Genomic DNA, 23425 nt, shown 5'->3' on the forward strand with positions numbered 1-23425 from the left:
TATGTGGAACATTTTACATTTCTCTTCAAGAAATACCTATGAAGTGATTATGTTGCACCAAATATTATTCTATGAGAGGATGGGACTACCATAGACACAGGAGAAAATGGCAATCAAACAACCTCGTTAGTATGAAACGATCAAATGAAGCACACTGAATTCCAGCTCCAGTAGAAAACCTACTTACTTAAACTGTGCAGCTGTATCATGACTAGAAGTACCCTTAAGTATCATGAATCAGTGAAAATAGAAGACTGCCTTCATTACAACCTGAAGAACCAGTGGGTCCAGGACATCAAATCTGTAACTAACCCCAGGCACCTGTATTCATTTCCAAAAACTAGCAAGTGAGCACTTTGAGCAAGAGACTTGATTTCCCATTTGTACATGGGCAGAGTCATCCCAGTGCCTCTCTTCTCTCAGCACACACCTCTAGGGTGACCTAGTGGCTAAGAGAAGCCAGTCAGAATTTAACAAAAGCAGGTCAGCTTCTCCTGGTTTTTAAACATTATTCAGGGCTGAGATCTGCTGTCTGAGCTCAGTTCTACAGTAACTTCAAGAGGGGAATAATGTATCATCAGTATTGTCTACTCTGCACAGAGCCAAACACAGTGTTATTAGTATGATGTATTTCATGCTCAAAGTCAACAAGCATTTCTTCACCACTTACTATGTGCCAGTACTGTGTTTGGTGCTGGGGTTATGAACATAACAAGTTCATAGTTGATCCTAAAATCCCCTCCTCCAACCTCTTCCAGCACCTGCTACAATCTACAGTCATCACCCTCACCCACTTATACCCTGATGACCTGATTATGTATTTATTATTGATTCTCTGCTACATCTGTTATGCCTGAGCTCACTAACTAATCTTACTCTATCTTTTGAGGCTAGAGCTCAGAAAACAGAAGAAGAAGAAAGGCCCAAGGAGGTATGATGCCTCACTTAGCAGAGCCTTGTCCTTATCCCCAATCCCAGATAAACCTGGAGTCTCAGTCTTTGATTTCCAGTTCTGAATGTGCATATTTTAGGTATGGACCATCACGGAAGTGTTTGGGATTCACTACTTTCTAGAAGCCCTAGAGTTAAGAGCCATGTTATTTCTTTTGTTTTCTAAACTTTATCTATTTGTTTTGAGAGAGAGAGAGAGAGAGAGAGAGAGAGAGAGTATTGGAGGGGCAGAAAGAGGAGAGAGAGAATACCAAGGAGGCTCCATGCTGTCAGTGTGGAAACTTTTTTCCCAGAAACTTTGGCTTATAGACACATCATCTTGATAACTACCTTCATGGCCAAATGCAATTTCTCTCTACCTATACATCTGTGTTTCCAAATTTCCCCTTGTACGAAGACAGCAGTCACATTGGATTAGGGCCCACCCTACTCCAACATGACCTCATTTTATCCACCTACACTCTGATGACAAAGTCATATTCTGAGGTACAGTGGAGTAGAAATTCAACATATAAATCAAGGTGGGGGGACACAATTCAACCCACAACAATTGTCCAAGCAGTGCACATACATTTTCTTGTCTTTTTCGGTCTCCAGGGCCTTCACTACAGTGTTAACATCAGCAAGGTTCTCCCTGAACTTTGAGGAAGCAGAGCATAGCCCTGATTATTTCCCCTCTAACCATGTTTGATTTCCTTCCTGAATGTGGTAATGAGCCCTGCATGGTGGAGCAACTGGCAGTGAGAGCACTTTCTTCAGGAGAGTAAGAAATGAGGACAAAAAACCATCGTTATACACCTTCTGAGGTCAGATAACAGACAGTTTAACCTTCTACATTATGGTTGGAAGTTCTGCCTCTTGAGAAGATGCACAAAGTAACAAAAGATATTCATTGTAATTAGTGGACAGAGTCTGAACAATAAACTTAGTCAAGGAGGTCAGTTATTAGTTTCCAAACACAATGTCTCTGCACAATTAAAGGGAGAGAAATGTGACAATAGTTTGGGCTGCTTTGAGAGCCCAGGTAAAGTCATTGCCATGAACTTGCAATGGTCCCAATCTGATCATTGGTGCTATTGCTTCTAGCAGTTGCTCAGTGGTACAGGGGTAGCAGGAGACAATGACATAATAGTAGCTGTGATGGATAGATCGTGTTGAGGTTATTCACACAAGTATGGTTGAAATGATGAACTATGAGGACTGTATTTCATAGACAAGAACTTGAAAAGAGTACTGAAAAGATTGGCTATATATATATATATAAGTTTTGAAGGAATTGATGATGTGAAAAACAAGAAATGAGGGGCACCTGGATGGCTCAGTCAGTTAAGCATCCAACTTCAGCTCAGGTCATGATTTCACGGTACGTGAGTTTGAGCCCCGTTAGGACCTGTGCTGACAGCTCAGAGCCTGGAGCCTGCTTTGGATTCTATTTCTCTCTCTCTCTCTCTCTCTCTCTCTCTCTCTCTCTCTCCTCCTCCTCCTCCTCCCCCACTCATGCCTCATGCTCGCTCACTCTCGCTCTCTCTCTCAAAAATAAATAAACATTAAAAAATATATTAAATTTTTAACAAGGAAACACAAAATGAGGGGAAAAAAAAGGTAGAAAGATACAATGGTGTCATTAGAATAACATGCTCAAGGATTCAGATTGATTGATATGCTGTGGCAAGGTTCAGGACATGTCCATTCGATATTGACTAAGTATCTATATGGAGACAGAGGAAAACACAAGTGAGGATCAAAAAGCTATGAGGCTCTGGATGGGGATCTTTTGACATAGTTACACTGAAGTGTCCCAGGATTCTTAGGTCAATATTCTCAACAACATCTTCTTCCATCAAAACTTCCTTTCCAAACGTTTTTCTCTGACTCTGCCATCATAACCCCACAAAACCTAACTTAAAGATTGGTGTGGCTACAAGTTCATGGTAAAACACCCTAACTAGGCTCTCAATACTTCCCACAAATCTGTACATTCTACCAAAGACTGAGATTTAGAGCACGGGTGTGAGCCTGGTTCACAAGTCCTCCATGGATCCTGCAGAAACACCACCTTTTGACACACACAAACCATGAAAAGAACTTTACAAGAGTAAATCAGGAACGTACTGACCTGCCTACTACACATTGATTTCAGCAAGCAATACCGAACTAAACTTGACAAACAGTGTGGCTGACCTAACGAGTTACTTCTATAAGAACTTGGGTACCATGTCTGCTTGGAAGCACCATGGCACTGAGAATCTTGGGAAGATTCATGAGATGAGGAAACTCAGTTCCTACCCTTAGATGTGACATTGTATTGAAGGAGAAAAGCTCCTCTCATTACAAAAGAAATGGGGGGGGGGAGAGATGAAGGATGGAAGAGGAGGAGGAGGAGAATAAGAAGAGAAGAAGGAAGAAGGGGAAGAGGAGGGAGGAGGAAGAGGAAAAGAACAACAACAACATCATCAACAACAACAAGGCACTTTCTTCTACTTTCATTACAGCAAGTGTTTAATCTATGACAGCTAAAAGAAGCAAAGAAAACTAATTTGCAACCAGAGATAACTCCAAAATTACAATGTCCCCTGCTCCCTAGAATAATAAAACCTTGAATATTTCCTATAAACCTGGACTCCCTAACAAAACCAGTTGTATCCCATATTTTTTCTTCTGCTGATAGTTTAAATCATGACCTTTGTGAACATAATGATGGCAATTCACCATAAACAGGTTATTGTAATCCTGATAATGGTGGTAATATTACATGTGATTTGTTTCCCTATAATTATATGTTGGGTTTTAGATTTTGCAAAGCATGGTTTCTGAAGTCTGACAGCTTTCATCTGTGCAAATAAATCCTTACTTTCTGGTTTTAGTTATTTATTTGTCAAATATTCCTTTGACATATCCTCTATCAAGGAATGCTGAGAAAAATAAATATGCGAATACCAGCTAGGCCTACACAGGGAGTGACAGGAAGCTCTGCACAGACTTAGCTATTCAGGCTGAGCTAGGAGGGCTTTCCAGCTTCACAACTTTTCACGAACAACTATGGCAAGACCTCCATCTGGAATTTGTTTTCCCTCTCCTAATAAGAAGTGAAAGGGCTTAGACCATTGTACCTTGGGACACACAGAAGCACCAACAGATTGTCAACACCCTCATCAAACCCACAATATTGCCTATACATACTCGTATAGACACACAGTGATGTGTAATCACAGTGTCAGGTTTGGAGCTCAGTGTATGCCTTCATAAAACATGTGTATTTAGTGGCTTTGTACTCACAGAGCCACACTATCCCACTAAATATGTATACCAACAGCAAATGATTATTTATACCTACACAAACACAGCTTATACACATACATTCACATGCAAATCCAGTCCTTACACATGTTTATTAACACATCTCTCAGATACACATCAACAAACATATCAACACACTTTCACATTCCACATTCCACATTTTGTTTCACTAACAAAAAATGCATGCATACAGATAAGCTCACACTCCTGTAATCTCAACAACACACATTCTTGCACATGCATTCAAATGCCCTGCTTTAGCTATGTGTATACAGAGGAGAGAGGCAAGCTAGGGGTTAATGCTTCCAGCTTACCCTCCAGTCTCAGAGGAAGCCAGAGTATGAGGCAGTGGGGCCCAAGAGGAAGGAAAGAATTAATGCTGGGGAAGGGAAAGGCCAGACTTAAACAGGTCTTTAAATAGGTCCGAACTCACAGTCTCTGTAAAAACCTAAATCACAGGAGCCAGTTAGAGCTGCTTATGGTCAGAGATAAAGCAGAGCTCAAGGTGAGTGGTCCCCTGTGCCCCAGTCATCTCTGCCCTTCCCAGAGAACAGTAGGACTCACAGAGTCTCTAAGAATCTGAAATGCAACGCAATGCACTGTGCGGAATGACCTGACTTATGCTGGCTCCAGGTCCAGAGATCCATGACTGGTGAATTTCCTTCTGAGATGGGGAGACAATTCGCTGCTCACACTGTGTCCTCCAGGGAAATTCTAGACAAGTAGGCAGCCTGCCTCCACACTCAATCCCTCCACAAAGGACACAGGATCTGAACCCTACCCCACTTCGGCATTCTTGCTACATGCCTTAGTTTTAGATACCCCAAAGTGAGAGAACAGACTAAATTTCTCTGAAGCCATTCCTTAGCAAGATCTCAGTCCATTTTATCCTTTACCCTTCCAGACTTGAGCAACTCGATTAAACTGATGAACATACCTATTTCTACATAATGAGTGGGGTAATTGAAGTCAACAGAGGTAGTGGTATCAGCACTGGATTCAAACCCATACTCACAGATGAAAACTGAGCTCCAGCAGTGTGAGAACATTTTTCTTGCAACCATATTCCCTGAAACAAAAGTTACACCAAGTTCTCACAAATTATATTGTACTTTGGAGAACAGAAACATTGAATCTGAAGTTCAATGTGTGATCACCCTGGCTGTAACATAGAAAAAAAGATGGCTTAATTTCTTCTGTCAATAAGCACTATGCTCACATGAGGTCTAGCATATGGTAGGCAAGGACAGGGACATATTTATAAGCAGGGAAAGGGGGAAGGAATTTTGGGCAAGAAGGGAAATTATATTGCTCTTCTTTTTCCTACTTTTTAGGGAATGTACATCTCCTTCCCCCAACTCAGCAGCAAGTTGATGACCTGTGTCTCCCCTCAGAATTACTATTGAAAACCTCACACACTGCACAAAAATGACCCAAGATTGGTTAACTCCCTGTCTACTCCACATGACTTGTAGCCTTAATACTTCATGTGTTGAGTTCATACGTCTGAGGAGCAAAAAAAGACAGAAGAATTTCTTGTAGTGATGACACCATATTTCATGGGATTGTTAAGTGTAGATAAGAAAGAAAAGCACCTGTCAAGAGCCCCCATTTCCCTCTTCAGACTGGGTCACCCCCTAAGAAGAGTCACTACTCCAAAAAAAAGTATGTAAAACAAACAGGTAATTTCCCTGTTAAGGCTGACAGGCAGAAGTTTGTGGAAGTTAAAACCAATAACATGTAAAAGCTTATAATGTTATATTTACAAAAATAGCAATGTCTTACATATTATTAAAGAGATTGTTCTGCAGTTTGAAAAATTGAAGGTTTAGCCAGTTTATTCACCAGTGCCTAATGCAGAAACGAAGATGGTCTAAGTGCTTTTCCAGGTGCCTATGAGCCTCAGTGACTTTGTCCTCACAAATGGAGGGTGACTTACAGGGGGGAGAAAGGAGGGAGAAAGGAAGACTCTGATTCAAACAGAATGTATAACTGGAAGACCAAGCCAGCAGAAGGGAATGAAACAAGAGCCTTACACATCAGATAATGTGTATGCTTCTGAATTTTCACTATGCCCCGGAGAGGAGTATTTCTTTTCAGCAAACCTACAGCTATTATCTAGGTAGGAGAGTAAAGTTTCCAATTTAGAGCCAGATTTACCAACTCTGAGCCACATTTCTCTCATAATGTTATAAATCTAGGGAAAATCTGAAATAGATTAAGTGTATTTGGGATCTCAAAGAAACCCTTTTACAAAACTATTATATCTGTAGACTGAAACAATTGTTAATCCCCATAGGTGATTGGTTAAGGGAGATTTGAAAAGATACTCTTCTTAACTTGGTGTTTCTGTTATGGAGGAGGTAAGAATGAATGAATTCAAGGAAAGTCTCAGGTCAAGTGAAATTAAATAGTGGGAAGGTGTTGAGTAAGACCCAGGTAAGCTTTTGTGTCATTGACTCTCAGATAGGTAATAGTCTCCAGAGGGATCAGACAAGATCAACCATGTACGCAAGTATCAGCAGAAGATGACATTCACGTCTTTCAATGGACAGGAGGTCAGACTCTACTATGAGAAATATATGTAGCTGTCCTGTGGCACGGCATCAAAGTAATGTTTAGAGGATTCTATTAGGACATTGTAAGATATGGCTACTCAGTTAAAAAAGCAATTACCCCTGAACAATGATATTTATTCATTACTTGCTTTAAAAATGGTAATTAAACCCCTGTTTTGTGCCATGCACAGAGGTACTAGGGATGGTGCGCAATTCAGGGCTGACGTCATGAAAATTTGTCGTATAAAATGGAATTAGCAAACTATCACCTGCAGACCAAATCCAGCTAGTAGCCTGTTTTTGAAAATAAATTTGTATTGGAATGTAGCCACATTCACACATTTCTATATTGACTATGGTTGAGTTCATGCTACAATGGCTAAGCTGACTAGTTGCAACAAAACTATATGGTCCACAAAGTCTAAAAGATGTGTGATGTGACCTTTTACAGAAAACATTTGCTGGCCCCTAATCTAGGAGGAGACTAACAGGTTTAACTGCAGGTGTACAATCTGTCAGTCAGTCATCCTCTGGCCCAAATATTCCTGGTAACTCCTAAATCAAAGGTAACTCATCATCACTGTATACAATGCTATGAGCCATTAAGAGAAAGTGTTTTCCAAATTGGTTTCCTATCCTGAGAAGTTGCTTAGGTGGCTTAAACAGAGGGTGAAAAGAACCTATGGGAGAGGTTAAACAAATAAAATATTCTAAAGAATAGAAGAGCAAGAATTACTATCAGTGACATTATTTGTTAAGATACTTTTCCCTTAGCAGGTTTGACTCTCATGGAAAATACTGATTCTTACACAGAAATTACACTTGCAGCTAGCATGTTCTGACCCCAATTTGAATGACATAAACATGAATGAAGAAGAGAGTAGCATCACATTATATTGAAAAAATGTATTTATTAAAACAATTGAAATTATTCCATTTTACCATTAAACTCAATGGTCCTATCATTCAGTGGCCCCTACGAAAGATTAAAAATAATACTAATTTATTGATTATAATCATACATTATCGTCTCAGGGGAGAACAAATTAACCGTCCTGTGATGCTGGCTTCAGGGAATCACTCATCTTATCCTGTCTCCTTCATCCTGCTTGGGATCCCAGGACTCGAGAATTCCCAATTTTGGATTGCCTTTCCTCTCTGTGCCATGTATGTTGTGGCTATAATTGGCAATACCACTGTCCTCCATATAATCCGAATTGACCACACTCTGCATGAGCCCATGTACCTCTTTCTAGCCATGCTGGCTATCACTGACCTGGTCCTCTCGTCTTCCACCCAACCTAAAATGCTGGCTATACTCTGGTTTCATGCTCATGAGACTGAATACCACGCCTGCCTCATCCAGGTGTTCTTCATCCATGCCTTTTCCTCTGTGGAGTCTGGGGTACTCATGGCTATGGCCTTGGACCGTTATGTGGCCATCTGCTTCCCACTCCGTCACTCAAGTGTCCTGACCCCAGCTGTAGTGGGTAAATTGGGAGCAGCTGTGATGATGAGAGCATTGCTGTTGGTGAGCCCCTTCTGCATTATGGTCTCCAGGATGCCCTTCTGCCCCAACCAGATCATTCCCCAGCCATACTGTGAACACATGGCTGTGCTAAAGCTGGTGTGTGCAGATACTAGAGTAAATCGTGCATATGGGCTCTTTGGGGCCTTCTCTGTGGTTGGCTTTGATATGATTGTCATCAGTGTATCCTATGTGATGATTTTGAGAACTGTTCTGGGGTTGCCTTCTGGTGAAGCCCAGCTCAAGGCTTTTGGCACATGTGCATCCCATATCTGTGTCATCTTGGCTTTTTATATCCCAGCGCTCTTTACATTCCTCACCCACCGCTTTGGACATCATGTGCCCGGAGCAGTACATATCATGTTCGCTAATCTCTATCTCCTGGTACCTCCTATGCTCAACCCCATCATCTATGGAGTTAGAACCAAGCAGATAAAGGACAGGGTTATTCAAGGTTGTTGTGGAAAAGATCCCTGAGTCAAGGATCACAGCATCACAATCAAGCCAATCACCCACTGTGATCTGGGAACATAAACACAAAAGGAAAGTCTTCCAAGCCATCACATATCAGTACAGAGGTTAGCAAACCTCCAGAAGAAAAGAATCAATTTTCAGGATGCCCAGAACAGGAGCTCTCTGAGAGATGTGATTGCTGATCATAAATGATGAGATGACGAATGTTCATCAGCACAAGAAACCAGTAAGAACGATGTCGACCTATCAAATTAGTGAAGATTTGAAAACAATGCCATTTGCCACAGACCAATGTGAAAATTACTTTGACACTGTCACTAGAAGTATAAGTTGGTATACCTTGTTAAAAAGGAGATTAGAAATTTCCACCAAAACAGTTAACAAGTATGTGTACTTTGGAGCATCTTGGTGGCCCAGTTGAGTTCAGTGTCCAACTTTGGCTCAGGTTATGATCTCACAGCTAGTGAATTCGAGCCCCACGTGGGGTCACTCCTCTCAGAACAGAGCCTGCTTTGGATCCTGTGTTTCTCTCTCTCTCTGCCTTTCTCTCTCTCTCTATCTCTCAAAAATAAACATTTAAAATAAAGAGTAGGTATACTTTCCCCATCTTATATCTCTATAAAAATAGAATTTGAGAAAAAAAATAGTACAATGACATGTATAGAATATTTATAAAAACAAAAACAGAAAACATTCAAATATTGATCCATAAGACACAGATGAAGAATGAGCAATTGAATATCATGTATCATTTAATTAATGTGTTTGCACAAAGTATGTAAAGATTTAAAAAATTATCAAGATAGAATATTAAAGAAAAAAGAAAAATAACATTTTCCCATAGGCATGATGCCAATTCTAAATAGAAATACATATGCATAGAAAAAGATTCTAGAGGCCTCAGAGCTCAGAGATCTCCCAGTCCGTCAGGCAACACAAGGAGAGAGATGGACAAACTCCTGATGAAAGTAGGTCTCACTTTCTGTCTCTCCCCCTCCCTCTAAATGAGTATTCTGAGACCAAATCACAGTTTGTATGGTGGTGCTCCACACCAGCAAGCAATTCTCTGGACACCAACTGGGTATCCTACAATTCAGTTCAGGAGACAGCATCAGATTCTGCAACTTCAAGGTTCAATCTTGCAAGACTGCACCTCCCACCTGACCTCTCACACTAATCATAAGAACAGTTGTTACCTGTGCTTCTAACCTACTGAGTATAAATCAGAGTTTCCCTTGGCCTGCGTCTTGTTCACAATTAATTTGCTAGGGCAACTCATTGCACTCAGAGAAACATATTACTTACTAGATTACCAGTGTATTATAAGGACATAACTCAGGAGCAACCAGAGGGAGGAGATGCATAGCGCAAAGGATGGGGAAAGGGCATTGAACCTATATGCCTTTGCCAGGGGTACTATTGTGAGAAGTAAGGGAGATGATTCATTTTCAGAAATACCAAATAAAAACTGTGCTGTATAGTTAACAGTAGGTTTACAACCTATTGGAAATATGTTCGAACTCCCTCCACAGTGGAGTCTGAAACTCTTGGACACTCTACTTCCTGGTTCTTCTTCCCCTCTCCTTTTCAAGGGCTTATTTTTGTAGGCTTTGCAATGAGCATGCACCAAAAAACACAAGGAGGAGTGACTAAAAGTCTCTGCCTCACTTCAGGGAATGTACATTTGTTCCAATAACACTAGTTTTTGCCTTACATGGGCATAGGCAACACCTGGGTAGGGCTGAAACCTTTGTAGTACTTAGCCAGTGAGGAACTAGGGGAGGGACTTGCACACTAGGAAATAAATTGTTTGCTATAACTGTCCCTAGTGTGCCTGTCCATCAGACACCTGCTCTTGCAAGAATGTTGATTAAAGCCTGGCTTCACTGCGTTCTGAGTCTCCACATCCCTCCTTTGTTTGGGTCTGTGGGCTTTTTCTCCCACAATTCTCTCCACTCTTCAAGTGTTCACCAACGTTGAAGCTCTCAGAACCTTGTCCTTCTGGGTTTTTATGGAGGCTCCATTACATAGGCATGATTGATTGATGCAATCATTGGCCATTGGCAATTGGTTCAAACTCCAGCCCCTCTCTCCTCCCTGGATTCTATTGGAACTGAAAGTTCCCACTCTCCAATCACGTGGCTGGTTCCTCTGGCAAGTGGGCCCTATCCTTGTGTGGGGTAAGAACGTCATGTCATTGACATAACAAAAGACACCTTAATGGCTCTTATCACTTAGGAAAGTCCAAGAGTTTTAGGAACTCTCTGCCAGAAAAGTAGACAAAGACCAAATATATATTTATTATTAATCACAACTGATCACACCCTCCTTTCTTCTATCCATTTTTTTGATTTTTCAAATTTATCTTAAGTAATGTTTCTAAAACAGAAGAGTATTCAGATATGCCCATAGGCATCATGAAAACATAGTATCTTTCTTTAGATGCAATTGACTTTTATGAGCAGAAAAGGACAGGGATTAACATAGCATTTACTGTGATTCATTTCCATTTGGAGATTTAATATTTGAAGTGTTTATTATTCATTCTATATCTGGGCATGTGATTTATAAACACAGCCATCAGGAGAAACAGGATAACTCAATTTTTCTTTAATTTAGTTTAGGAAAAATATGTGTATTTATAACATATAATTAGTGTTTCTTGTTCAGACAATTTTCTGGTCACTCAGCTCTCATAGTTCCCAGCCTTCTCAAAAACAGCATGTTTATTACTTACTTAGTCTCTTTAGAGGATAGTTTCCTTCCCCATCAGCAGTGATCCTCTGATGCCACCACCAGGGACTGGCGCCAACCCACTTCCTGTGTCTTTCCAAGATGGGAGGATTCTCAATTCTGGATCTGCTTCCTGTTCTAGATCAACTATGCTATGGTTGTGGTGAAACAACTCCCTTCTTTGATGTGGCCTGCACTGGCTACCTCTATGAACTATGTATTTCTTCCTGGTCCTTACAGCTTTCATAATAGAGGTCCTCTTGGTGTGGTTTTGGAGTTGGGGGGGGGGGGGCGAGGATGGGGTGAGCAGGGATCTGGAGTGGAGGCCAGGAAAGAATTCTTGAGATGTCTTTGGTTCAAAACATTGAGTTTTTAAAAAATTATTTATTTAAGTTCAAGTTACTTACTATACAGTGTAGTACTGGTTTTAGGAGCAGAACCCAGTGATTCACCACTCACGTATAACACCCAGTGCTCATCCCAACAAGTGTCTTCCTTAATGCCCATCACCCATTAGCCCATCCCCCCCACCTACCTCCCCTCCAGCAACCCTCAGTTTGTTCTCTGTATTTTAGAATCTCTTATGATTTGCCTCCCTCTCTGTTTTTATCTTATTGTTCCTTCCCTTCCCCTATGTTCATCTGCTTTGTTTCTTAAATTCCACATATGAGTGAAATCATATGATATTCGTCTTTCTCTGATTGACTTATTTTTGCTTAGCATAATACATTACTTCCATCCATGTTGTTGCAAATGACAAGATTTCATTCTTTTTAATCACCAAATATTATTCCATTAAATATATATACCACATCTCTTTTTCCATTCATCAGTGGATGGATATTTGGGCTCTTTCCCTAATTTGGCTATTGTTGATAGAGCTGCTATAAACATTGGGTGCATGTGCTCCTTTGAATCAGTATTTTTGTAGCCTCTGGATAAATGCCTACTTGTGCAATTGCTGGGTCATAGGGTAAATTCTATGCAAAATGGTGATTTTCTTAAAGCACATGAATAGGACGCATGGACTGAAAGAGCTGCACTGGGATTGTGATTTTATGTTTGGGAGTTGGGGGAGTTAAGGAAAAAGAAAGTCTTCCAAAAGGGCTTTCATGTGCCAATTTGGACTCATAAGATCCTGGAGGCCTTAGTATTGTTGAGCTAAAGTTATTTTTCTCTCTTGTAAGGCATTAACATTACGACAAGACAGTTGGGAGTTTTTTGGAGGAATGTTATACTCTATCTCAAGTATTTGTCAAAGGGCTGCAGGTTATAAATAAATTTAATTTCGTCTACATTTTCTCCTTGCCTATGTTCCCCACATCATTATGGAGGAAAGGGTGATGTTAGGGCTCTAGGAAATTGAGTCTATGGGGTTCTGGAGATTGCTCTTTTCCTTGTAAATTATTAAGACAGTCATTTCTGTCTTAATTCCTCTGTCCTGAGGAATGTCACACATAACCCACCCTGGAAGGGTCACGGGTGGGGGGAGCAGCTCTTTCTGCTCATGGGTCCTGTCAACAGGCTATAATAAAAACACCCTTTTGCACGAAAAACATCTCAAGAATTCTTTCTTGACCATTCACTCTCAGACCCCACTCCAACTCACTTCATTTTGGCATCCAGCATGGGGCCTGAGTCTTCTCATCTGGACTCCAAGGCTCAATGAAAATTGGTGAGTAATTCCTCCTCTCTTCCTTTATTTTCATTTCAGAGGCTTTTGCAAGGAGTTGGTCTTCTTTGTTCTCACTTCTCTTCTCTCTGATAGAGTCCTGTGAGGGCAAAGTCATATCTTCCTCCCACAAACAGCAGGTAAAGATACAAATAAAGGAGCAGGAGAAGAGGCGAAGAAGAACCAAGGAGACAGAGAGGTGGAGAAACTGGAGTAGAACTTTGAAAGAGGAAATACTATCTCTTTTCTTCCTCTCTAGGCTTTGCAGAGTAAAGGGAGGGAGATGGAAATGAGAATGAATGAAGGGACAAAATATCCTGCAAAAACTCTCTAGAAGTTTGAAACACATATGAGTGTTCAAACTTTCCCCTGAAACTCAGAATCATGAAAGTGCTCATGGCCTTATTCATATTAAGATGGAGATACACCAAGGACAATTGCTAATAGCCAACAACACTTTGAGGAGAGTAAAATTACAGGGATTCAATAATTCAGTAACTAGGGGTGCCTGGGTGGTTAACTCAGTTAAGTGTCAACCTCGATTTCATTTCAGGTCATGATCTCAGGGTCATGAGATCAAGCCCCACATCAGAATCTTAGATGGACATTGAGCCTGCTTGGGATCCTCTCTCTCCATCTTCCTGTGTGTCTCCCCCAGGACTTGCGCGTGCTCTCTCTCTCTCTCTCTCTCACTCTCTTAAAAAGAAATTCAGTAATTATGTTTAAAATTTTTTAATGCAATATTTTTATAAAATAAATTATTTCGGGGGTGGGCAGTGGTGCCTGAATGGCTCAGTTGATAAGCTACAGACTCAGGATTTTGGCTCAGGTCATGATCTCATGGTTTGTGAGTTCAAATCCCATGTGGTCTCTGCACTGACAGAACAGAGCCTCTTGGGATTCTCTGTCCTCCCCTCTCTCTGTCTCCCTCTCTCTCTCAAAATAAATAAATCAAGTTTAAAAAACATAAATAAAATAAAATAAAATAATTGTTATTCCATGATTCATAAAATATCAAAATTTTAAATAAAAAACAGTGCCATGCCAAGCTGTATTAGAGCAAAAGGAAAAAAAAATGTGCACTAGTACTTTTTTTGGAAGATAAATTATTGTTACTATTTTAAATACGTACTTGGGGCCTGGGTGGCTCATTTGGTTAAGTGACTGTCTACTCTTGGTTTCAGCTCAGGTCATGATCTCACTGTTCATGAGTTCAAGCCCCACATTGGGCTCTGCAGTGGCAGTGTGGAGCCTGCTTGGTATTCTCTCTCTCTCCCTCTGTCTCTACCCCTACCCCACTCTCTCTCTCTCTCTCACTCAAAATAAATAAATAAACTTTAAAAATAAATAAATAAAGTAAGTAAGTAAGTACGTAAGTACTTCTTTGCTTATGTCATTTCAAAAAGTTACCATGTTGGAAGTTTTCTCCTGAGTAAATGAGGGTTCTAAATAATTTTTATTTGACTTTAGATGAAATATAAATTTTAATTTATTCTATTTTAGTATTAATAAAATACTTAAATTGAAAATAATGGTGTGGTATTTAATATAATTACTTTTCAATTTCTCAAATATTTTAATGTTCAAGAAAACATTAAGTATTAAAAATACATAAAAATATGTACATAGGGGTTCATAGTTTGCATTTTGCTACAGGACACTGTTGCTTGGCACATCTCTGGTCTTTAATGAGAATTTTGATATTCTGTTCATTACAGATTTTTGCATCAATTTTTATTTCTTAACACACTGCATAAAATGTTATTTATCTGATTGGTGGGTGAGTTTTTTATAGCACCCTTCTTTCATGCCCAAGAGAAATATGTTCCTTACCTCACCTTAGTTTCAGCCCTAATACTCATAACATATGCAAAGTATGATATAGTAGGAAAAGTGACATCTTTGAGTCAGAAAGACTTGCCCTTTACTTGTATTTAATGAAGTAACTTAACCTAGCTAAACCTCTATTTATTTATATGTAAAATGCAGAAGATAGAACTACCTCTAAAGTAGCTGTTAAGACTACATGATGTAGAATAATTAAAACAAGTATTATGTCTCTGCCTGACAGAGAGTAGTTTTGATTCAGTGAAATGTATCATTGCAGGAACTTGCTGAAGTTGAGATGGAGACAAAGACAAAGGAGAAGGAGAAAGAGAGGACAATCAGAACAAGAATAAGAGCAGAAAAAGAACAAGAACAAGAACAAAAGAAGGAAGAAGAAGAACCTGGCACTTCTTGCTCTTTCATTACACCAAGTGTTTAATCTCTGACAGCTAAAAGAAACAGACAAAGAGAAAAATCTGCAAACAGAGATAACTCCAAAATTACAATGTCAGCCTGATCCCCAGGATAATAAAATCTTGACTATTTCCTCTAAACCTGGACTCTCTAACAAAAACAGTTTAGTCAGATTTTTGTTATGCTAATGTATTAAAATAAACCATGACCTTTGTGAACATGATGATTGCAATTCACCATAAACAGATTGCTGTAAACTTGATACTCTTGGTGAATTTTTGTGTGATTTGTTTCCCTGTAAATGTATGTTGGATTTTGATTTGGTGAGGCATAGCTTCTGAAGTCTGACAGCTTTGAACTCTGCAAATAAAGCCTTACCCTCTGTTTTTAAATAATTGCTGTCAAGTCTTCATTTGACCTATCCTATACCAGGGAATGCTAAGAAATAATAAATAAGAGAATACCAGCAAGGCTCTACACAGGGAGTGAGAGGAAGTTCTGCATAGGCTTAACTGTTTGGGCTAAGTGAGAAGGACTTTCCAGCTTCACAAAGGGGAATTTACTAATGAAAAATACATGCATACTGACAAACTCACACTCCTGTAATCTCAACAACACACACTTTTGTGCATCCATTCAAATACGCTGCCTTTGCTTATGTGTATACAGAGGAGAGAGGCAAGTTAGGGGTTAATGTTTCCAGTTTTATTCTCTAATCTCAGAGGAAGCCAGTGTATGAGGCAGTGGGTTCCAAGAGGAGGGAAAGAATTAATGCTTGGGGAAGAGAGGGGCCATACTTTACAGGTCTTTAAATAGGTCTTAATCTACAGTCTCTGTGAAAAGCTGAGTCACAGAGGAGTCAGTTAAGCTGCTTATGGTCAGAGATAAAGCAGAGCTCAAGGTGAGTGGTAGGTCCCCTGTGCCTCAGTCATCTCTGCCCTTCCCAAAGAACAGTAGGACTCACAGAGGCTCTAAGAAGCTGAAAGATAAGGCAATACACTTTGAAGGATGGCATGACTCATGGGGGCTCCAGGTCAAGAGATCCATGACTGTTGGATTTCTTTCTGAGATGGGGAGATAATTCGCTGCTCACACTGTGTCCTCCAGGAAAATTCTAGAAAAGAAGGAAGCTTGCCTCATACACAATCCCTCCACAAAGGACGCTGGATCTGAACTCTACCTTCCTCTAGCATTCTTGCTCCATGCCTTAGTTTTAGATACCCCAAAGTGAGAGAATAGTCTAAATTTCCCTGCACCTATTCCTTAGCAAGATCTCAGCCCATTTTTCCTCTACACTTTCAGGCTTGAGCAACTTGGTTAAACTGATGGACATAACTATTTCCACATAATGAGTGGAGTAATGGAAGCCAACAGAGGTAATGGTATCACCATTGGATTCAAACCTATACTCACAGATGAAAGCTGAGCTCCATTAGTGTCAGAACAGAATCCTTGAACCAAAAGCTATGCCAAGGTCTTACAAAGTAGATTGTATTCTGGAGAAAAGAAAAATTGAATCTGAAGTTCGTTGTATGATCATCTTAGGTATAATGTTGGAAAAGATGACTTAATTTCTTCTTTCAGTATGCACTATGCTCACAAGAGGTGTAGCACATAAGGGCAGGGACAGGGACATATTTAAAAGCAGGGAAAGGAGGAGGAATGTTGAGCAAGAAGGGAAATTACATTGCTCTTCCTTTTCCTACTCTTTAGGAAATGCAAATTTCCATCCCTCAACCCAGCAGCAAATTGATAACCTGTGTCTCCCCCTCAGAATTACTATTGAAAACCTCACACACTGCACAAAATGATACAAGACTAGTTAACTCCCTGTCCACTCCATATGACTTGTAACCTTAACTCTGCACATGTTGGGTTCATAAGTCTGAGGGGGGAAAAAAGACTAAGGAAATGCTGATAGTGAGGACACCAGATTCCATGGGAATGGAAGTGCAGAAAAGAACGAGAGACACCTGTCAAGAGGCCCCATCTGCTATCTCAGACTTGGGTCCCTGGTCACCACCAAGAAGAGTCACCACTCCAAATGGAGTATGTAAAATAGGTATGTTCTCCATGAAGGCTGATGGGCAGAAGTGTGTGAGAGTTAAAAACAATAACATGTAAAGGCATACAGTGTTATATTTATAAAGACAGCAATGTCTATCATAATTAATCAGAATAGCATACCTTTTGTTAAAGTGTAGTTTTAGCCAGTATCTTTACCAGTGCCCAGTGCAGGAATGAAGATGGTCTAAGTGCTTTTCCAGGTGCCTATGAGCCTCGGTGACTTCATCCTCACAAATGGAGGCTGACTTACAGAGCACAGAAAAGAAGGAGAAAGGAAGACTCTGATTCAAACAGAATATTTCACTGGAAGACAAAGCCAGGCTGAAAGGGATGAAACAGAGCCTTAGACACTAGACAATGTGTGTGTTTCTTAATTTTTTACTGTGGCTTGGATAGGAGTATTTGGTTTGAGCAAACCTATAGCTATTGTCTAGGTAGAATAGTAAAGTTTCCAATTTAGAGTAAGATTTATAAGTTCTGAGTCCCATTTCTCTCATAATGTTATATATCTAGTGAAAATCAGAGAGTTTAGTCTATTTGGGATCTCAAAGAAACCCTTGTTAGGAACCATTAAGTCTGGTTGAATGAAACATTTCTTAGTCCCCAGATATAAATGATTAAGGGAAATCTGAAAAGATATTCTTCATCTCTGGGTGTTACTGTTATGGAGGAGAAAGAATGAATGTGTTCAAGGAAAGGCTCGGGTCAAGTGAGATTAAAAAGTGGAAAGGTGTTGAGTTAAGAAGCAGGTAAGCTTTTGTGTCATTGACTCTCAGGTAGGTCATAGTCACCAGAGAGACCAGACAAGATCAACCATGTGTGCAAGTATCAGCAGAAGATGACATTCACGTCTTTCAATGGACAGGAGGTCAGACTCTAGTGTGAGAAATAGATATAGCTGTCTTGTGACATGGCATCAAAGTAGTGTTTAGAAGGTTCTGTCAAGACATTTTAAGAATGGCTAATCAGTTGAAAAGTCCGTTGCCCTTTAACAATGACACATATTTCTTGTTTGCTTCAGCAAATATTTATTAAATCCCTGTTCTATGCCAAATACAGAGGTGCTCATGTTGGTGCACTCTTCAGGGCTGATATCATGAAAATTTATCATATAGGAGAGGAATTAGTAAACTGTCACCTGAAGACCAAATCCAGCTTCTAGTCTGTTTTAAAAATGAAATTGTATTGGAATGTAGCCACACTCACAAATGTCTGTATTGACTGTGGCTGCTTTCATGCTACAATCGCTAAACTGACTAGTTGCAACAGAGAATGTATGGCCCACGAAGACTAAAATATGTGTGATCTATCTGACCTTTTACAGAAAACAGTTGCTGGCCCCTAATCTAGGAGGAGACATCCACTATAGATAACAGGTTTAATTTCAGGTGTACAATCTGTCAGTCTGTCATCCTCCAGCCCAAATTCTCCTGGTAACTCCTAGAGTCAAAGATAACTCATCATCACTACATACATTGTTACGAGCCCTCAGCCAAAATGTTTTCCAAACTGGTTTCCAACCCTGAAAAGTTGTCTAACTGGCTTAAACAAAGGGCTGAAAAGGACCTTGGGAAAGATAAAACAAATCAGTTCATTCTAAAGAATAGAAGCACAAGAATTACTATTAGTGATGTTATTTGTCAAGATAGTCTTCCCTTGGCAGATTCTACTTTCAAGAAAAATATTAATTCTTATACAGAAATTACAATTGCAGCTAGCATGTTCTGACCCCATTTGAATGACATAAACATGAATGAAGAATAAAGAGTAGCATTACTTTAAGTTGCAAAAATGTATTTATTAAAATAGTTGAAATTATTCCAGCTTACCATTAAACATTATTGCCCTATTATTTAACTGCCTCTTCCAAAAGATTATAAATAATAATTATAATTTATTATTATCATCTATAGATAGTACCTTACCTTCTCAGGGGAGAACAAATTAACCATCCTGTGATGCTGGCTTCAGGGAATCACTCATCTTATCCTGTGTCCTTCATCCTACTTGGGATCCCAGGACTCGAGAATTCCCAATTTTGGATTGCCTTTCCTCTCTGTGCCATGTATGTTGTGGCTATAATTGGCAATACCACTGTCCTCCATATAATCCGAATTGACCACACTCTGCATGAGCCCATGTACCTCTTTCTAGCCATGCTGGCTATCACTGACCTGGTCCTCTCGTCTTCCACCCAACCTAAAATGCTGGCTATACTCTGGTTTCATGCTCATGAGACTGAATACCATGCCTGCCTCATCCAGATGTTCTTCATCCATGCCTTTTCCTCTGTGGAGTCTGGGGTACTCATGGCTATGGCCTTGGACCGTTATGTGGCCATCTGCTTCCCACTCCGTCACTCAAGTGTCCTGACCCCAGCTGTAGTGGGTAAATTGGGAGCAGCTGTGATGATGAGAGCATTGCTGTTGGTGAGCCCCTTCTGCATTATGGTCTCCAGGATGCCCTTCTGCCCCAACCAGATCATTCCCCAGCCATACTGTGAACACATGGCTGTGCTAAAGCTGGTGTGTGCAGATACTAGAGTAAATCGTGCATATGGGCTCTTTGTGGCCTTCTCTGTGGTTGGCTTTGATATGAGTGTCATCAGTGTATCCTATGTGATGATTTTGAGAACTGTTCTGGGGTTGCCTTCTGGTGAAGCCCAGCTCAAGGCTTTTGGCACATGTGCATCCCATATCTGTGTCATCTTGGCTTTATATATCCCTGCCCTCTTCACTTTTCTCACCCACCGCTTTGGACATCATGTGTCCCGAGCAGTACATATCATGTTTGCCAATCTCTATCTCCTGGTTCCTCCCATGCTCAACCCCATCATCTATGGAGTTAGAACCAAGCAGATCAGGAACAGGGTTATTCAAGGTTGTTGTGGAAAAGATCCCTGAGCCAACGGTCATGGCAACATAGCCAACCCATGCCCCACCCCCCACACTGATCCAGGAACATATAGATGCAGAAAGTTTGCCAGACTAGCACAAAGTCTTTTCTGTGAACAAAAGGTCCAGAGGTTAGCAACCTTCTAGAGGAAAAGGACCAATTTTTAGAATGCCCATAAAAGCTCTCTGGGAAATGTGATTGATCATTAATCCTGATTTGACCAATGCCCAAAACACAATAAAATATTAAAATAATAAAAAATATGTCCACCTATCAAATTAGTGAAGATTTAAAAAGAATGCCATCTTCCACAGATCACAAAGTTGAAAATACTTTTAAACTGTCAGTAGAAGTATAAGTTGGTATACCTTGTTAAAAAGGTGATTACAAACTTCCACCAAAACAGGGGCACATGGGGGTTCAGTCAGTTGAGCATTCACCTCTTGAATTTGGCTCAGGTCATAATTTCATGATTCCTAGGATCCAGTCCCACATAAGGCTCCATGCTGACAGTGCAGAGCCTGTTTGGAATTCTCTCTCTCCCTCTCTGTGCCCTTACCCCCCTCACACATGTGCTCTCTGTCTGTTTCTCTCTCTCTCAAAAATAAATAAATAAATAAACAAACAAACAAACTTAAAAATTGTTTTCCCACCAAAACAGTTAAAAAGTACATATTTTTCCTCACATGGAATCTCTTTTATAAAAATAGAATTTGAGGATCACCTGGTTAAGCCTCCAGCTTTTGATTTCAGCTCAGGTCGTGATCTCACAGTTCATGAGATAGAGCCCACATCAGGCTCTGCACTGACAGCACAGAGCCTGCTTGGGATTCTCTCTCTCCCTGCTCTTTCTCTGTCCCTCCCTGCTCTCTCTCTCTCCCTGTCAGAATAAATGAATAAACATTTTTTTAAAAAATAGGACTTTATTTTATAAGTAAAAAAAAGTATAGATTCATTATTTATAAAACAAAAAAAAAAGAGGAAAACATTCATATATTGATCTATAAGACCCAGATGAAGACTGAGCAATTGAATATCATATATCATTTAACTAATGTATTTGCAAAGAGTATATAAAGATGTAAAAAAAAATGGACAAGATAGAATATTAAAGAAAAAAGAAGAATAACATTTGCCCATAGGGGTGATACCAGTTCTGAAAAGAAATACATAAGCATAGAAAAAGACTCTGGAAATTAATCCAAATACTAATAATAGCAACTCAGAGGAGTGAGAGAGTTATGACATTCTAATTTTCTTTCTGCATTTTAATGTATTTAAAAAATTTTTTAATGTTTATTTATTTTTGAGAGACACAGAGACAGAGAGACAGAGTATGAGCAGGGAAGAGGCAGACAGAAAGGGAGACACAGAATCTGAAGCAGGCTCCAGGTTCTGAGCTGTCAGCACAGCGCCCTACGTGGGGCTCGAATTCACCAACTGCGAGATCATGACCTGAGCCAAAGTCAGACGCTTAACCAACTGAACTACCTAAGTGCCCCAAATTATTTTTTAAAATTATCCTTGGTTGATGAGATTTAATTTAGTATGAGAAAAAGGTAATTGAAACAACAACAGAAGTGTACAGAAAAGGTTAATTCAGTGCCAAATCCTAGGGGAATGGAGGGGACAATCTAAAAAGATGAAGGATTCCTGAATAGGATAACTTCCCGAAAAGCTTGAAAATCCAGATATGAAATTGGTGCCAGAATCACAACTTTCAGAGACCAGTAACCATGAGTATTAGGTATGCTGAGTGTTGGTCTTTCCTTACAAAAATTTCCTATTCCCAGATGACAATGGATTTCAGAATGAAGAAGTTGTGGAAAAGAATGAAAAAGATTTTCTTCTGAGGATAACTATATTTATGGTTAAGGGAATGAGAAAGTCACAAAGAGTTTTAGTATTTGTAAATATTTAATTTCCTTTTAAACTAAAATTTCAAGTTATTTTAGAAAAATGTATTTTGCTTACTTTTTCTTAGTCTTTCAACTTTATAGAGTATACTTATAAAATAAGTATACATATTTATTTATACATCAATATATACATTTCTATGAGTTTGGATATATGCATGCATACATAATACCATCACACAAACAAGGTAAAAAACATCCAATACAATTGTTGCATTGGTCTTTTTATCATCCTGCACACTCTCCCATCAAAGCCAACAGTGAAGAGGGTCTAGGAACTCAGGCTTTTATGATACGAAAACCAACATCAGTTGAAAGTACTTTAAGAAGAATCAGAAACATGTTTGCTTCCCCCAGAAGAAACACTATTGGAGACTAAAAGTGTCCCCAGAAATGAATAGGTATTCTGAAGGAGCATTTTCATGATTCCCAAATTTTAGGGTTGTCAAGGGACTGTGATACTGTTATCAGCAAATCAGTTAGTGATTGTGAGTGCCTCTTCCTCTTTTTAAAATCAGCTTTGTTGTTGTATAACTTGTGACAATAAAATGTAAGTATTTTAACACACAGTTTGAAGAGTACTGACACATATAAATGCCTCTGTAGCTACCAGCCCAATTAACACATAGAACATTTCCATCACTTCAGAAAAGTTTCTCTTGCCTCTCTGGAGTCAATCACCACCTCTGTACCCAAACCAGGAAAACCCTGATCTGATTTCATTCACTATAGATTAATTTCTCTCTCACTAAAACTTTCATAAATGAAATAATAAATAATACATTCTTTCGAGTCTGGTATCTTTCATTCAGTATAAATATTTTCAGATTCAGTCATACTGTTGCATTTTTTATAAGTAATCCATTTCCTATTATTGTTAAGTAGTATATTCTGTTTTTTCAACATACCAGTTTTTACCTTTTTCCAATGCTTCTGCCCTTTCTATTCTTCCTCAAAATACATTCACTTCTTTTTTTTTTTAACTGTTTTTTTTTACTTGTATTAAGTTTTCAGAGACTGAAAGAGCACTTGAATGGGGGAAGGGCAGAGAGAGAGGGAGACACAGAATCCGAAGCAGGCTCCAGGCTCTGAG

The 23425-nt window shown here is 39.6% G+C and overlaps 2 protein-coding genes across 2 annotated transcripts; both read left to right on the plus strand.

Annotated features, from left to right (window-relative positions):
* Positions 1 to 7866: 7866 nt before the first annotated feature.
* Positions 7867 to 8811, plus strand: OR52R1 (olfactory receptor family 52 subfamily R member 1). Its single transcript, XM_060627150.3, has one exon. The coding sequence runs from the start codon at positions 7867 to 7869 to the stop codon at positions 8809 to 8811; it is 945 nt and encodes a 314-aa protein (XP_060483133.3).
* Positions 8812 to 19479: 10668 nt separating this feature from the next.
* On the plus strand, positions 19480 to 20424 carry LOC132677517 (olfactory receptor 52R1-like). Its single transcript, XM_060629330.3, has one exon. It carries the CDS (start codon positions 19480 to 19482, stop codon positions 20422 to 20424), a length of 945 nt encoding a protein of 314 aa, XP_060485313.3.
* Positions 20425 to 23425: the final 3001 nt, after the last annotated feature.

The sequence above is a fragment of the Panthera onca genome, chromosome D1 (genome assembly GCF_046562875.1).
Source record: "Panthera onca isolate mPanOnc1 chromosome D1, mPanOnc1 haplotype 2, whole genome shotgun sequence".
Lineage (NCBI taxonomy): Eukaryota > Metazoa > Chordata > Mammalia > Carnivora > Felidae > Panthera > Panthera onca.

Bases quoted from the DNA above. Each gene is read 5' to 3' on its own strand.
- OR52R1 (XM_060627150.3), top strand. From the start codon at position 7,867: ATGCTGGCTTCAGGGAATCACTCATCTTATCCTGTCTCCTTCATCCTG.
- LOC132677517 (XM_060629330.3), top strand. From the start codon at position 19,480: ATGCTGGCTTCAGGGAATCACTCATCTTATCCTGTGTCCTTCATCCTA.